This window comes from Bufo gargarizans, chromosome 4 (genome assembly GCF_014858855.1).
Source record: "Bufo gargarizans isolate SCDJY-AF-19 chromosome 4, ASM1485885v1, whole genome shotgun sequence".
NCBI lineage: Eukaryota > Metazoa > Chordata > Amphibia > Anura > Bufonidae > Bufo > Bufo gargarizans.
This window is the reverse complement of record NC_058083.1, coordinates 180,311,638-180,327,099: the sequence shown is the minus strand read 5'-3', so window position 1 is coordinate 180,327,099 and position 15,462 is coordinate 180,311,638. Positions and strand designations below refer to the sequence as shown.

At 46.7% G+C, this 15,462-nt stretch overlaps 1 protein-coding gene across 8 annotated transcripts in view; it reads right to left on the bottom strand.

Annotated features, from left to right (window-relative positions):
- TNIK (TRAF2 and NCK interacting kinase) overlaps positions 1 to 15,462 on the bottom strand; it is a 313,379-nt gene that overhangs the window by 14,607 nt on the left and 283,310 nt on the right. For all 8 annotated transcript variants that reach the window (XM_044288827.1, XM_044288829.1, XM_044288832.1 and 5 more), the window contains 3 exons: positions 12,672 to 12,804; positions 8,176 to 8,346; positions 6,106 to 6,249 (listed from right to left, as the gene is read on the bottom strand). In XM_044288827.1, coding sequence (XP_044144762.1) covers positions 6,106 to 6,249; positions 8,176 to 8,346; positions 12,672 to 12,804 — 448 coding nt within the window. The remainder of the gene's footprint in view (positions 1 to 6,105; positions 6,250 to 8,175; positions 8,347 to 12,671; positions 12,805 to 15,462) is intronic.

Genomic DNA, 15,462 nt, shown 5'->3' with positions numbered 1-15,462 from the left:
AGTTATACAAAAATCTCCTTTTCTCGCCCATTTTCCTTGGGGGACACAGACCTTGGGACGTTCAAGAGCAGTCCAAGAAGGGAGGGACCACAAACCCAAGGCGGAACACCACCAGAGCATCAGGAAACCGCTGCCTGCAAAACCAGGCGGCCCAAAGCAGCATCCGCTGATGCATGCGTATGCACTCTATAGAACTTTGTGAAAGTGTGCAGAGAGGACCAAGTGGCTGCCTTGCACAACTGTTCAGCCGAGGCCCGATGCCTCTGCGCCCAGGAAGCACCGACTGCTCTGGTGGAATGAGCAGTGATGCCGAAAGGCGGAGCTCTGCCCTTGGCTCGATAAGCCTCAGACACCGCCAGTTTAATGAAACGGGCAATAGCCACCTTGGAGACCGCCAAACCCTTGCGCGAACCCTCCGGAACCAAAAACAGGGAGTCCGTGCGCCGAAAGGATCCGGTGACCTCCAAGTAAATCCTCAACGCCCTGACCACATCCAGACGGTGCAGTTCCCGTTCTCTGGGGTGGGAAGGAGAGGGACAGAGCGACGGAAGGACGATGTCCTCATTGATGTGAAAGGCGGAAACCACCTTTGGCAGGAAGGTCGGGACAGGCCGAAGCACAACCTTATCCTGGTGGAAGACCAGGAAAGGGTCGGAGCAAGAAAGAGCCGCTAACTCCGACACCCGTCGGAGAGACGTGATGGCCACAAGAAAGATGACCTTGCAGGACAGAAGACGAAGGGAGACTTCCCGTAAAGGCTCGAAGGGGGCGGATTGGAGCGCCGAGAGCACCACATTCAGGTCCCAGGAAGGAACTGGAGGGCGGTACGGCGGAACAGAGTGAGCCACCCCTTGTAAGAAGGTCTTAATGGGCCCTAGAGGGGCCAGGGGACGCTGGAGAAGAATAGACAGCGCCGAAATCTGTCCCTTCAGAGAACTGAGGCTCAGCCCCAGGTCCAGACCCGACTGGAGGAAGGACAGGAGTGTGGGAAGGGAGAATCGGAGAGGAGGGATGCTCCGGGACTCACAGAACCCCAGATAGGACCTCCAAACCCGATAGTAGATCCTAGAGGATACAGGCTTACGAGCACGGATCATGGTGCGGATTACGTCCGCGGAGAAACCCCGTCGCGTTAAGACGGCGGTCTCAATAGCCACGCCGTCAAACGTAGCGAGCCTAAATGCTCGTGGAAGATCGGTCCCTGAGAGAGAAGGTCTTCCCTGGAGGGCAGTGGCCACGGTGCGTCTGCCAACAGCAACATTAGGTCGGCGTACCAAGACCGGCGGGGCCAATCCGGGGCGATTAAAATCGCGGGAACGCCCTCTGCCGCGATCCTCCGAAGAACCCGTGGCAGGAGGGGAAAAGGAGGAAAGACGTACAGAAGGGAGAATTCGCGCCACGGAAGGACGAGCGCGTCGGCGCCGTATGCCTTCGGGTCCCGTGCCCTGGCCAGGTATAGGGGGACCTTGTGGTTGAATTTGGAAGCCATGAGGTCCACGTCGGGGCGACCCCAGCGAAGACAAAGGGCTTCGAACACCTCTGGGTGCAGGGACCATTCTCCCGGGTCGATGGTGGACCGGCTGAGGAAATCCGCCGCCCAGTTGTCCACCCCCGGGATGTAAATCGCAGATAAGGCCGGCACGTGCGTCTCCGCCCAGAGGAGAATGAGGGACACCTCTTGCATCGCTGCGAGTGCCTCCCTGATGGTTTATGTATGCCACAGCCGTGGCATTGTCCGATTGGATCCGAACAGGGTGGCCCTTCAGTAGATGGGTCCAGTGTCTGAGGGACAGAAAAATCGCCCTCAGTTCCAGAATATTGATTGGAAGTCTGGACTCCGATAGAGACCAAACGCCCTGGACGGACCGGGGAGGGAAAACCCCCCCCCACCCCCGTAAGCTGGCATCGGTGGTAATCACCAGCCAGTTCAGTGGGAGGAAGGACTTCCCCCTTAGAGGGATATGCAACCACCAGCTGAGGGAAGCCCGAGCCAGGGGAGGCAGAAGAAAGGTCCTGTCCAGACTCCCCGGTGATTTGTCCCAGGCCGACAGAATTGCCCTCTGAAAGGTGCGGGATCGGAATTGTGCGAACGGCACCGCTTCGAAACAGGCAACCATCTTTCCCAACAACCGCATGCTGGATCTGAGGGAAGGGCGGCGATGACGGAGGAGACTGTGAACCGACCCGCGAAGGGCCAGACGCTTGTCCGACGGGAGGCGGACCTCCGCCAACTCTGTATCCAGGAGCATCCCCAGGAAGATCAGCCGTCTGGAGGGGATAAGGGAAGACTTGGGGTGGTTGATAACCCAACCGAACCGCGTCAGGGTCTCCAGGGTGAGGTCCACACTGCCGGATGCCTGAGAGAAGGAGGGTGCCTTGACCAGGATGTCGTCCAAGTATGGGAGAAGAAAAACACTTCTTGAACGTAGAAGGGCCAAGACAGGGGCCAGGACCTTGGTGAACACCCGAGGAGCCGTCGCCAGACCAAGGGAAGGGCGACGAATTGGAAGTGATCGTCCCCCACCGCGAAGCGCAGGAAGCGGTGATGACATGGAGCAACCGGAACGTGGAGGTATGCATCCTGAATGTCGATCGAAACCATGAAATCCCCTCTTTCCAGGGAGGCCACTGCGGACCTGAGAGACTCCATCCGGAATCTCTGTAGTCAGAGAAAACGGTTCAGGCGTTTTAGGTCCAAGATCGGTCGCACTGAGCCTTCCTTCTTGGGAACCACAAAGAGGTTCGAGTAGAACCCCCTGAACCTTTCCGTCGGAGGCACGGGGGCGACGACACCCTTGTCCATTAGAGAGCGAATAGCCGCGAAGAAGGCGGCCGCTCGTACGGGATCCCGCGGAGGACGGGATCGGAAGAAACGGTCTGGCGGAATGGACGCAAATTCGATCTTGTATCCGCAAGATACAATCTCGAGCGCCCATGCGTCTGAGATGTGGGCCCGCCATACGTTCCTGAACAGGAGAAGGCGGCCCCCCACCCGGGTGGGTGGGGGCGCACCTTCAGGCAGAGGGCTGCTGGCCTGTGGGAGCCCGTGCAGGCTGGGACTTGCGCCAGGTAGGTTGCGTCCGAAAAAACGGCTTCTTGCGCCTATCTTGGACTGGGCCAGAGGAAGAAGAACTGACCGCGGGTCTAGACCCGGTGGTCTTGCGAAAGGACCGAAACCGGGACGAACCAGCGCGACCACGGGGGGCGCCCTTTGGCCTGGACTGGGGGAGGAGAGTACTCTTCCCACCCGTGGCCTCTGATATAAGTTCTTCCAGACGGGTCCCGAACAGGCGGGAACCCGTAAATGGTAGGCCGGCCAAAGAGCGTTTGGAAGCGGCGTCCGCCGCCCAAACCTTCAGCCAGAGTTCCCTCCTGACAGAAACTGCCAGGGCAGAGGAACGGGCAATGAGGGCACCCGCATCAAGGGAGGCCTCACAGACGAATTTTCCGGCCTGAACAATTAGTTGGGCTAAGGAGCGGAGGTCCTGAACAGGGACGTCCGACCCTAACTCCCGTTCCAGTTGCAAACCCCATTCAGAGACCGCTTTACCAACCCAGGCGGAGGCAAAGACCGGTCTAAGGGCCGAACCAGAGGCAGTAAATATGGCCTTGGAGAGGGATTCCGTACGACGGTCCTCAACAGACTGGAGGGAAGATCCGTCCTGTACCGGAATAGTAGTGCTTTTGGACAGGCGAGCCACGGGAGGATCAACCTTAGGCGGGGATGTCCACGTGGTCACAGAATCCGCTGGAAAGGGATAGCAAATGTCCAGCTTTTTGGGTGTAATAAAGCAGACGTTAGGCCGGGTCCAAGCCTTGGATACCACAGAAGAAAAATCAGCGTGTATGGGAAAAACCTTGGAGGCCTGTCTGGGGCGGAGAAAGGACACGCCGGCCTGTTCGGAGCTGGGGGGGTCATCGTGTATCTGAAAGGTATCACGGATGCTAGCGATAAGATGCCCCACCGCGGACGCCAATTTGGACGGAAGCTCTGAGTCCATGTCCACGTCCGAATCCGCCAGTTCTCCCTCAGAAAGCGTATCCCTTTGAGAGGATAGACTCGACTGAGCTCGCACGCATGGCGGAGAGAGCGAAGCATCTGGAGAAGATGTGCGCTCAACCCTTGAACGTTTCTGAGTATGCCGGGCCCTGGAAGATTCGCTGGGAGGCAGGGAACCAGTGGGGGCGGCAGAAACGGTAGTCCCAGCGGGTGCGACAGGGATTGTGGCAGCCTGCGGGAGAGGCGGTCTATCCACGAGACGGCCCACTACGTGTGTAAGGCTTTCCACTGCCTGAGACAGAGACCTAGCCCAGTCAGGGGGTTCAGAGGCACCGGGGGTCGCAGCGGGAAGCGGGCCCTGCATCGGGGCCTGACATGCAAGGCAATGCGGCTCAGATTGTCCACGCGGAAAAAGTTCCTTACAGGCGGTACAGGCATGGTACCAGGGTTTGGGGGCACCCGTGGGATCTGACATGCTGAAAGGTGGTTGTACTCTAATACAGAGACCACAAAGGGTTATAGCAGCTATGGCCAGGAGGGTTAGGAGAGGGTTAACTGTCCTACCAGTGCCTCAGAAGAACGTCAGGAGTAGAGATGGAGCAGATCAGCAGCAGCAGAGAGCAGCAACAGCAGTGAGCCAGCAGATAGCGCCCACAGAAGCCGAGCGATGTACACAGGAGTTTAGAGTCCCCCACCGTGTCTCAGCTTCCTGTCAGGAGTGAGGAAGCGCGGGAAATCTCAGCAGAATCGCGGGGAAAACAAGCTCCGCCCCCTCCAGCGCTTGCTCCGCCCCCAACAGGACGCGCACGTAAGCCACGCCCCCTGCTGCCGAAAATGCTCTCAGGGCTAAGAAGAAGCCAGATGCCAGAAAATAAAGGGCCCGCAGGCCCCTGGAGTGCGGCGATTTGCCCAGGTGGGTGACCCTCTGCCACCAAGTCCCCTGTTTCGCCGAGAAACAAGCTCCACCGCGATCTGCCCATGTCGGGCATAAGCCCCGCCCCCCTGATCGGAACGGAGCGGGCGGCGGCGGGAAGGGAGAGAGGGAGAGAGAATGCCGGGCTGAAGAAAGCAGCGTGGGGGGAACGGCGTGGAGGAAGGCGGCCCCCCTGCTGAGGATAACCTGAGGGGAGCTGGGGAGGGTCTGCTTGAGCGCTCAGAATAAGCGACCACGGGTGCCCCCCTTACCCAGAGGGGTAGGTGCTGCAAATAGGGACGGGGTATGGGCTGGAATAGCCATCTCACCGAACGACGTCTTCACCCTCAGTTCCTTCCAGCAGGGTCGCCCCTTCAGCCACTGGCACCGCAGTGGCAGGAAGCTGGTAGAGGGGCTTGGCGTGCGGGCGACCCCCTAGCTGGCGGGATGTAGGGGAGCCATTGCTGCCCAGATCCTCCTATTGCTTCTGTGGGGGAGGCAGCAGTGCAGATAAGTTGGCACTGGCGCAGCTCAACCCCGGGAGAGCAGAGAGGTCTAATGCGTCTCTGGTATCCCTAGGAAAAAGTAAAATAACAAAATTAGAAAAATAAAATATCAAGGAGAAAACAGCCCTGCAGTAGCAGGGAGTGTCTTGCCTCCTTGGACACTAAGCTAAAACTGGTAGCCTCTATCTCCAGGCTGAGGGTATAGCTGATGGAGGAGGGGCTTAACAGTTTTACTTAGTGTCACGCCTCCTAGGGAGCTGAGCTATACCCAAGGTCTGTGTCCCCCAAGGAAAATGGGCGAGAAAAATTGACTTTTGCACGATATTCAGATTTTTTGAGTTTCACCTGTAAATTAAGAAGAGCTATCAGCTCTCCAGATATGTATAAGTAAATTCCTGTGTTTTACAAGAAATAACAATTCTGGAACATCTTTTCTTATAACTCTGTGTTGTTCCCCTGTTATTCCTCCTAGAAATGTATGAATAAATAAACAGTTGTGGCAGTGTGGCAGCACTAAGTGGACAGTGTCAGGCTGTGTTTGGGAACAGCTTCATGCGGATTACTTTAAAAAAAAAATGCTCCAGAATGTTTATAATATTTATCTTCCTCTTCAATTCATAATTCTGCATATTAAAGGTCCGCCATTGGTGTACTAAGCACAGATTATTGCATGCAGTGTATCACACCTGATATGGTTACAAGGACATTTAAGCCCTCTAGAACATCCATCTGCTGAAACCTCCGCCTGTTGATAAGGTTGTAGACCTTTCCTTGCCCACTTCGATCCAACAACATAAGTCCATTCTCTGTGCCCACCAGCAAGTTTACACCTGTGCAGGAAACATGAAGCATGCATTAGAGAAAAACAGCTGCCCTAAAAACTGATTTTTTACCTAATTCTCTATGGAAAAGTAATAGATAACAATATGACAGGTAAAGATAAAAAAATAAATGAAAAAAACCAAAACTGATTGTGCTGGCCAGCAAATCAAATCGTATGTTATTTTATTAGCAAGATAGCTTTAAATCATTTTAAGCTGGGATCCTTTTAGCACCAGCTGATGACTGGAGCTGCTAACACTAGTGTCAATACACTGCACTTGTATACTTAAAGGGGTATTCCAGTTTTTTAAGTTATCCCCTATCCACAGGTTCGGGGACAACTATTAAATTAGTGAAGGTCCAACCACTGGGACCCCCACCGATCACGAGAACGGGGCCCTGTAACCCCCCCCCCCAGAAAAGAATGGAGCGACAGAACGTCATGAGTGCTGCTGTTCCATTCATTTCTATGGGAGTTCCGAAGATAGCTAAGGTCAGCGCTCGGCTATCAACAGAATTCCCATAGAAATTAATGGAGCAGCTGAACACATGCCCGACCGGCCTGTGGCTAGGGGATAACTTCTAAACAACTGGAATATGCCTTTACGTAATTTCTATTCACATTTACACTATTCACATATATAAATCACTTTTAGAATAATTATATTTACATAAAAAGTGAAAAGAATGTTTATGTGGTGTGGTCTGTTGTCTTAAAGGGTTTCTGTCACTACAATTTTCACTATTAAACTGGCTGACATTAAACTGGCTGCAACCTCTAGGTGCAGGGGGAGGGGGGGGGGGGGGTGTTGCGCCTGCTCCTAGAGGCTCCGTTCTCCCACCTCATTACACGCCCTCCAAGTCTTGACTAACAGGGCCAGGCAGCGTTTGCATTCTCCGCCGCCCCTGTGCGCTGGGGAAATCTCGCGCCGTTCAGTATTCGGTGCAGGCGCAGTGAGGGAAGGATGCTCGCCGGATGCCTACTTCCCTCACCGCGCCATTCAGTACTGAACTGCGCAAGATTTCCCCAGCACACAGGGGGCGGCAGGAGGATGCGATCGCTGCCTGGCGTAAAGGGTCTGAGTACTTATGTCAATGAAAGAATTTTCTTTTTCTTTTTCAATAAATTAGCAAAGATTTTGAACATTTTATTTTCATTTTGTCATGGAGTATTATCATTAGTGATGAGCGAATCGACTTCGGATGAAACATTCAAGTCGATTTGCATAAAACATTGTTCTAATACTGAACGGAGCAGGAGCTCCGTACAGTATTAGAATGTATTGGCTGCAATGAGCCGAAGTTATTGCTTCATGAAGTCTCGCAGGACTCCGTGTAATAACTTCATAAATTTATTTGTACTGTAAAAAATTTTTTTCCCGAACTCAGGTTTGGATCCAAGTGGAACCTTGGAACTGAACCCGAGTTCGGGAAATGTTTTTTTACAGTTTAAATTAAGTTGTGAAGTTATTGCCCGAAGACTTCGCAAAGCAATAACGTCGGCTCATCGGAGCCAATACATTCTAATACTGTACAGAGCCCCTGCTCCGTTCAGTATTAGAACAAAGTTTAATGTGAATCGACTTCGGATGTTTCACCTGAAGTCGATTCGCTCATCCCTAATTATCATGGTAAAAACTTGAGTTTTTTTTATTTTTATTATTTTAGAACAAGGCCTCAACATAACAAAATGAGAAAAAAGTGAAAGGGTTTGAAGACTTTCCGAATGCACTGTATGTGTGCTTTATCACTGTTGACAATCTCACTGCGCCTCCTTTCCATGGCTGCCATGTACAACATGTTTAATGTAATGTAGCTGTAAAAGAGGATTGCGATAAGGAATGTAAAAAAAGATAAAAAAAAGTATGTAAAATAAAAAATAATAAGATGCAGACTTGATTTAATACAGGTAGTAAAAGTACAGTGTCACTCACCCCATAATGCTGCACAAAGTATCTCAGAATTAAAGCGTTTCTTGTATTTCCGGATCTCTGGAGTATCGCTGTGAGGACGAATATTGGTAGGGTTCACGTTTACCACTGATATTTTTCTGGCCTCATTCAGCTTGGCTTGTTCTTGTCTAAGCAGTTCGCTAGTAAACAGGGCTAAAAAAAACACTCTCTTCATTCAGCAAAAAAAGAATAAGAAAATGGAGCATGCGTGTTCTGTCACAAATCTCATTACATGACAATTCATACTGGGCACAGGCAACCGTTGGCACACATGGCATTGCTAACACTCATCCCCCAAAAATCTCCCTCTAAGGGTGATGTAGAGTAGCAAGAGCTGGTGCGCCCAACGTTGCTAACCCATATTTTCTCATTCATTTTCTTCGGGGAAAGGAGATAAAGAAATAAAACTTCAAGCGCAGCAAAAGAACAAAAATAAATCAAAATGCCTATCATCATTCAGCCAGGAAGAAGGACAGCTGATGCTGCTTCTTTTCAAATGGTACATTGCAGTTTACTTTAGTGGATTTCTTAAAATTTGTAATGATAATTAAATTAAATATTTAAAATAATTAAAATATAATATATTTATATAATATAAATATAATAAAGATGCACAATCATTTATGAAGCTTTAGCCAGCGGATATTTCTTAGAGAAAAAGAAAAATGAGATGAAAGACTCTTATGTTCTATTTCAAGTTATGAAAGCTATGACACTACAATAAAATGACTGTAGAAGGTGAACTCAGTGGGGGGCTTTTACTAACACTGCGGCACCGGCTGAGTGGGTTACCGGTCTGTAACAGTATTGCAGCATACACCATATTTCTCTGCACAGAGACCACTTTTAAATATCAGCTGGTTTCACCTAGCAATGACTTCAGCTGCTTTTCCAAGAAAGGAAAATAATATCTGTAGCACGCACCGTGAAGCCTAGTCTACGTTTCCGATAAAAGTTTTGTGCTGCCTGTTTTGGGAAAGTGGTGAAGGGGCTTCATGAGTATGGCAGTCAAGCTGAGTGCCATGTTTTTCAATGGATTTACACCAAATACATTGGAACCACCCAGAATGTAATTTAATCTTGGTAGAACATATTACACCTACAAGGATATGTGTAGTACTTTGACCTAGACTTTAACTAAGTAGGTGATCACATTTTTCATTTGGTTATGAATCTCACCATTCTGTAGAAATGGAGCATGGCAGCTCCATTACATAAACTCATGTCATAAACTTAAGGGATATTTTCTACCTTAGGCTACTTTCACACTGGCGTTTTGGTTTTCCGTTTGTGAGATCCGTTCAGGGCTTCCACAAGCGGTCCAAAACGGATCAGTTTTGCCCAAATGCATTCTGAATGGATAAGGATCCGCTCAGAATGTATCAGTTTGCCTCCGTTCCGTCTCCATTCTGCTCTGGAGGCGGACACCAAAATGCTGCCTGCAGCGGAGTGGAGCCAAACGAAGCGGAGCCAAACGGAATCGTCCTGCACACAATATAAGTCAATGGGGACGGATCCGTTTTCTCTGACACAATCTGGCACAATAGAAAACGGATCCGTCCCCCATTGACTTTCAATGGTCTTCAAGACGGATCAGTCATGGCTATAGAAGACATAATACAACTGGATCCGTTCATGACGGATGCATGCGGTTGTATTATTGTAACGGAAGTGTTTTTGCAGATCCGTGACGGATCTGCAAAAAACGCTAGTGTGAAAGTAGCCTTAGATATTTATGGCACGCGTGCGCATCTGTTTTTGGAGCTCCCATAAAAAAGAGAGGTGAAAGCCACACACTAAAAATCACCTCTGTATTCACAGCAGTCGCTCACCAGATGGGACGGGTGGTCATCAGGAGACTAACATTGAGTTAGGTGTAGGTCCCAGAAGTGGGACCTGAATCTATTAGACATTTATGGTGTATCTTAAATGTCTAAGGCTACTTTGACACCTGCGTTAGGTGCGGATCCGTCTGGTATCTGCACAGACGGATCCGCACCTATAATGCAAACGCTTGTATCCGTTCAGAACGGATCCTTTTCGATTACCATGAAAAAAAGAAAAAAAAAGATACATATTTTAAATTACACTGAAAGTCAATGGGAGGCGGATCCGTTTTCAATTGCACCATATTGTGTCAGTGAAAACGGATCCGTCCCCATTGACTTACATTGTAAGTCAGGACGGATCCGTTTGGCTTCGCATCGTCAGGCGGACATCAAAACGCTGCAAGCTGCGTTTTGGTGTCCGCCTCCAAAGCATAATGGAGGCGGAATGGACCCAAACTGATGCATTCTGAATGGATCCTTATCCATTCAGAATGCATTGGGGGCTGAACTGATCCGTTTTGGGCCGCTTGTGATAGCCCTGAACGGATCTCACAAACGGCCCCAGAAACGCCAGTGTGAAAGTAGCCTAAGATGGGAATACCCTTTTAAGAATATGAGGAGCACTAAATATATAATTACTGTATAGGCTTTTGGTAGAGCACATATTGGTATTGTATCGTTTCTCAAACTACTACTATTTAGCAAGTATAGAAAGTGGCAAGAAAATATAGACATCTTGAATACTTTTTCTAGAAGGATGTATATACTACTGTATAAAGAATTGAATCCCAGCTTTCTAATAGTGATGATGAGGACAGGCCATAAATAACAAAGGGATTGTGCAGCCAGTACATATTGATGAGCTATCCTCAGCATAGGTCATCAATACCAGACTCCTGGCATTCCCTCCGATCAGCTGTTTAAGCACTACTCAGATACTGATGACCTGTCCTGAGGATAGGTTATCGATATGTACTGGCTACACAACCCTTTTAAATCGGTCAGTGTCAGTCTATCTGCATCCCTGCCAATTAGCTGTTTTAAGGGGGAATCAGTGCTTGTGAGCGCTACAACCTCTCCAATGTTTATATTGTTCAGCGAGATGTTCATACTCAGAATGCCGTATTTTTTATGATGGCTGTTCTGATTATTACAGCTTTGCTCCACTCACTTGAATGGTATAATGCCATAAATATGGCGCTCTTAGTAAGAAAATTGTGCAGAGCAATATAAACATTGAAGAGGCCGCCCCGCAGTGCTTGCACAATTGCCACATCCTCTTCAAACAGCTGATTGGCATGGGTACTGAGAGCTGGACCCCACAACCTAATATTGATGGACTGTCCTGAGGCTAGGCCATCAATATTAGAGAGATGGATAACCCTTCTAAGATAATCCTGAGTAATAGTATAGTATAGTATAGTATATAGTAATAGTCATGTGGCTATTTTAAGTAAAACTTAAGGCAAATTTCCCAAAATAATAGAACTGATTTACTACGTTCTTTAAAATGCCAAGAATGTTAAAGGGAACAAAACACCACAAAATGCAGCATAATCTGCAGCCAGCTTGTTATAGAGAATGAAGAGTTGAGCAGATTGATATACAGTTTTGTGGCAATAGATTCAATATAACTTGTAATTTACACATTAAAATTTCATTTTTTTTCTGACTTCAGTTGTACATGGGAGCCATCTTATCAGCGACTGACAGCATTCTCTCTCTGTGTGTATACTGAGATAGCTTTCAATTCACTGATGACACCTCCCCTGTGTACAAATGAAGTCAGAAAAAGCTGAGATATAAATGTATAAATTACAAGTTTTACTAAGGCTACATGCACAAGACCGCATGTATTTTGCAGTCTGCAAACTACATTTCCATGAAATACAGATTATGGCCGTGTGCATGCTTCTCCTAATAGAACTGCCTATTCTTGTCCACAAAATGGGCCAGAATAGGATATGTTCTATAATTGACTACCACAGAGATGCAGAAAGAAAATGGATGACATCCATGTGCTGTCTGCATTTTTTTTTATAGACCCACAGAAATGAATAGGTCCATGCGTGATCCACAAAAAATACACGTTGGATACGGACTCAAACAACGGTCTTGTGCATGAGGCCTCAATCTTTTCCCCAAAACTATCAATCTGCGCATCTCCTGCATATTGCATTGCATTTTGTTTTGCATTTTCGTTCTCTTGACTCATTCACTGTGGCCTGTCAAATAAAAATTCCAAGACGCTCTGTACATTATAGGTTCTTAACGGTTTTCGCACAGGATAGGTGTCTGATCAGTGGGTGGATCTGACAACTAGAACCCTCACAAATCACAAGAATGGTGGTCTTGTGTTCCCCAGAATGATAGATATTGAATGGTGTGGGGCCTTATTGTAGTACCTAACTACAAAAATTCTGTAGAACATGAGAGTCAATAAGTACAGGTTTTACATTTATCTGGAACATGGTATCCCTGCACCACAAAGGAAGCAACCATCCTGTCAGTTCTTCCTAGCATTAAATGGGCTAAGCCATCACAATGAACCAGTTTAAATACAATCCTAAATTAGTCACCTACCTACCTACCTGTTGGCTACAAGACCAGTACCAACTTACTTAAGTACAAACCATATTTTCCTAATACCTGTTGCAGAAGACTCTTCATCGTCATCATCATCTTCATCATCGTCATCATCATTATCAGTGGGTGAAGTCTGGTAAACTCTTGGATCAACAAACGGAGTAAAGGATGATTTGGTGGTGCTTCCCATGCCATACTACAAGGGTTAAAGCAATACAGGTACATACATAACTAAACATAAAACAACTATGCAAAAATATTGCAATTTTACAATAAATCAAATATTGGTAATAAATAAATCCGAGTGCTGCTCTGCTGCACACAGGAAAAATATGATATCCTCCATGAACTCATGACTGTCCCTAAATGTCACTGACATGGTTGCTAATAGATGCCAAGACTTCATCCACTCTGGTCCAGTTTTATGTAATATATGTATATTTATTTTTATGTAAAATTGAAGTCATATCCAAAAAGTAACACCAATAAAATCAACAGCAGTTCTGCTGACAGATCGGTGCAGACATACCTAGAGACCATGCAGGCTTTTTGACCGAGCTGTCAATGTTTTCATCTCCCTGGCATCGCGACAGCAAGTACCCGGTATTCTGTTCCTTTATGTCCAGTGCCTTGGAATATTGGGTATTGAATGCTTCCCAGCCCCTTCCCTCTGCTCTGAGTACCAGCTCTCCAACAGACTACTTATTGGACACAACAGCAGTCACTTAGGGCAGAGGCCAAGAGACATTCAGTCCAAATAGGCCATGAAACTAAACATAAAGGGACAGCCTCCTGGGCGCTTGCACCAAGTGGACAAAAGCATCAATATCTCAGTCATGTAACTTGCACGACGATCTCTCTATGTATGTCTGTACTGAGCTCCCCGCCAACTACAGAGTGCCGACAGCAGTGTTGAAGGCTCAAAACTGCTGACAGATTCCTTTCTGAAAAAAGAAAAAGAAAATAGCTACCATTGTGATACAATAAGCTTCCATGAAATATTGATTTAATATATGTATCCTGGGTTTCCTTCTACAGTCTAAAATATTAGCATGTAGTTTGATTTGTGCCCGGAGTAAAATTCGCTCACTGCGCAGAAAAATATATACGGTATATTTTTTTTGCTATATACATCAAATAAACTACTACCAATAAATGCGTCAAAAAATACAAACTATTTAAAATAAATGTGTAATAAAGCTGGTGTAGATTTACGTTAGCATTATATTAAAGGCATTTATGACACACAATTAGGTTTTAGGTTGGGGATGATTGTTCAGCTTTTATTATTTTGTTTTATATTTTATTTTTTCAGGACTGGTTTGGGTAAGAATTATAGTTAACCTGAGAAGCAGATATGTTTCCTTAGTTACAAATCTTACCAATACTGCATAAATATGCATGTTTGCAAGTTTAAAATCTTTAATATTTCAAGCCACAGGTGAAACTCGAAAAATTTGAATATTGTGCCAAATTCATTTATTTCAGTAATGCAACTTAAAAGGTGAAACTAATATATAAGACTCATTACATGCAAAGCGCGATATTTTAGGCCTTTATTTGTTATAATTTGGATGATTACGGTTTACAGCTTATGAAACCCCAAAGTCACAATCTCAGGTACCCTTTGCTCAGGGGGTATGGATTAATTAGCTGACCAGAGTGTGACACTTTGAGCCTAGAATATTGAACCTTTTCACAATATTCTAATTTTAAGTTGCATTACTGAAATAAATGGACTTTTGCACGATATTCAAATTTTTCCAGTTTCACCTGTACATTGTAAGACTGTTTCATGGGTCTATAGCCTTTTCCTGGCAGGTTAATACACTGTATAAAAAGGTGAATTAAAGAACCACTCCCATGTTTTTTTTCAGACTTGAATTTCAAATAGATATTAAACCTCCTTTACTAATAAAGTTACATTTTTAGATGCTTAGTTTATACAAAAATTCACTGCATAGAAATAGGAATAACCATTCGTTCCTTATACTTTTGTCTTCTCCAGGAGGCCAGTTTCTCTACTTCCTGTGCAGATTAAAACTACAAGCAGAGTCTTAAGGAAGATTATCATCTGCTGTATCTCCGCCCTCAGCAGCGCTTCATTCCTCCCACTACACCCCCCACCTCCTCCTCCACACCAGCACAGAATGCTTACAATCACTAAGCTGCAAGGTTATGGGACCAGATCAAGTCACATAGGTTACACTTAGCAGATAAATGAAACAACCAGAAAATGCATAGATATGCGTTAGCTATTCTATAAGCCCCTTTATTAGGAAATTAAATATAATAATTCAATCAAATAGTGTTTTGATGAGAATATAGACTACCAGGAGGAGGATCACTGGGTGGAACCATTATAGAGGAAACGCCCATCCTCATTTATACCCTCGCCCTTCAGAAATCAGTATTATGGAACTTGTAGGCAAGACTGCAGCAGCATGGGAAGGATTTTTGAAAGATCAGCAGCCATTTTTATAGTAAAGAGAAAAGGCCAATAAAGATGGCAGACCAGCATGGGAAAACCAGAAAGGAGACATGTAGCAGGGATGAAGTAACAGTAGGAACTGTTTTGACATATCTTTAAGTTTTAAGAAAACAAACAATGGGAGTGCTTTTCTCAATGGAAGCTGAGATGCAGTGCACTAATATACCATCCGCTGTTTACAGAGTCGGCAGCTGCCGAATTCAGCTGATCAATAGGGGTTCTGGGTGTCCTACCAATCTGATAGTGATGACCTATCCTGAGGAGAGGTCATCAATATTGAGAGACCTTTTTAAACTGTAATGTTCTGTTTGAAATGTTAAACAATGTTTTACTATACCGGTACTTTGTGTTTTAATTAATCAT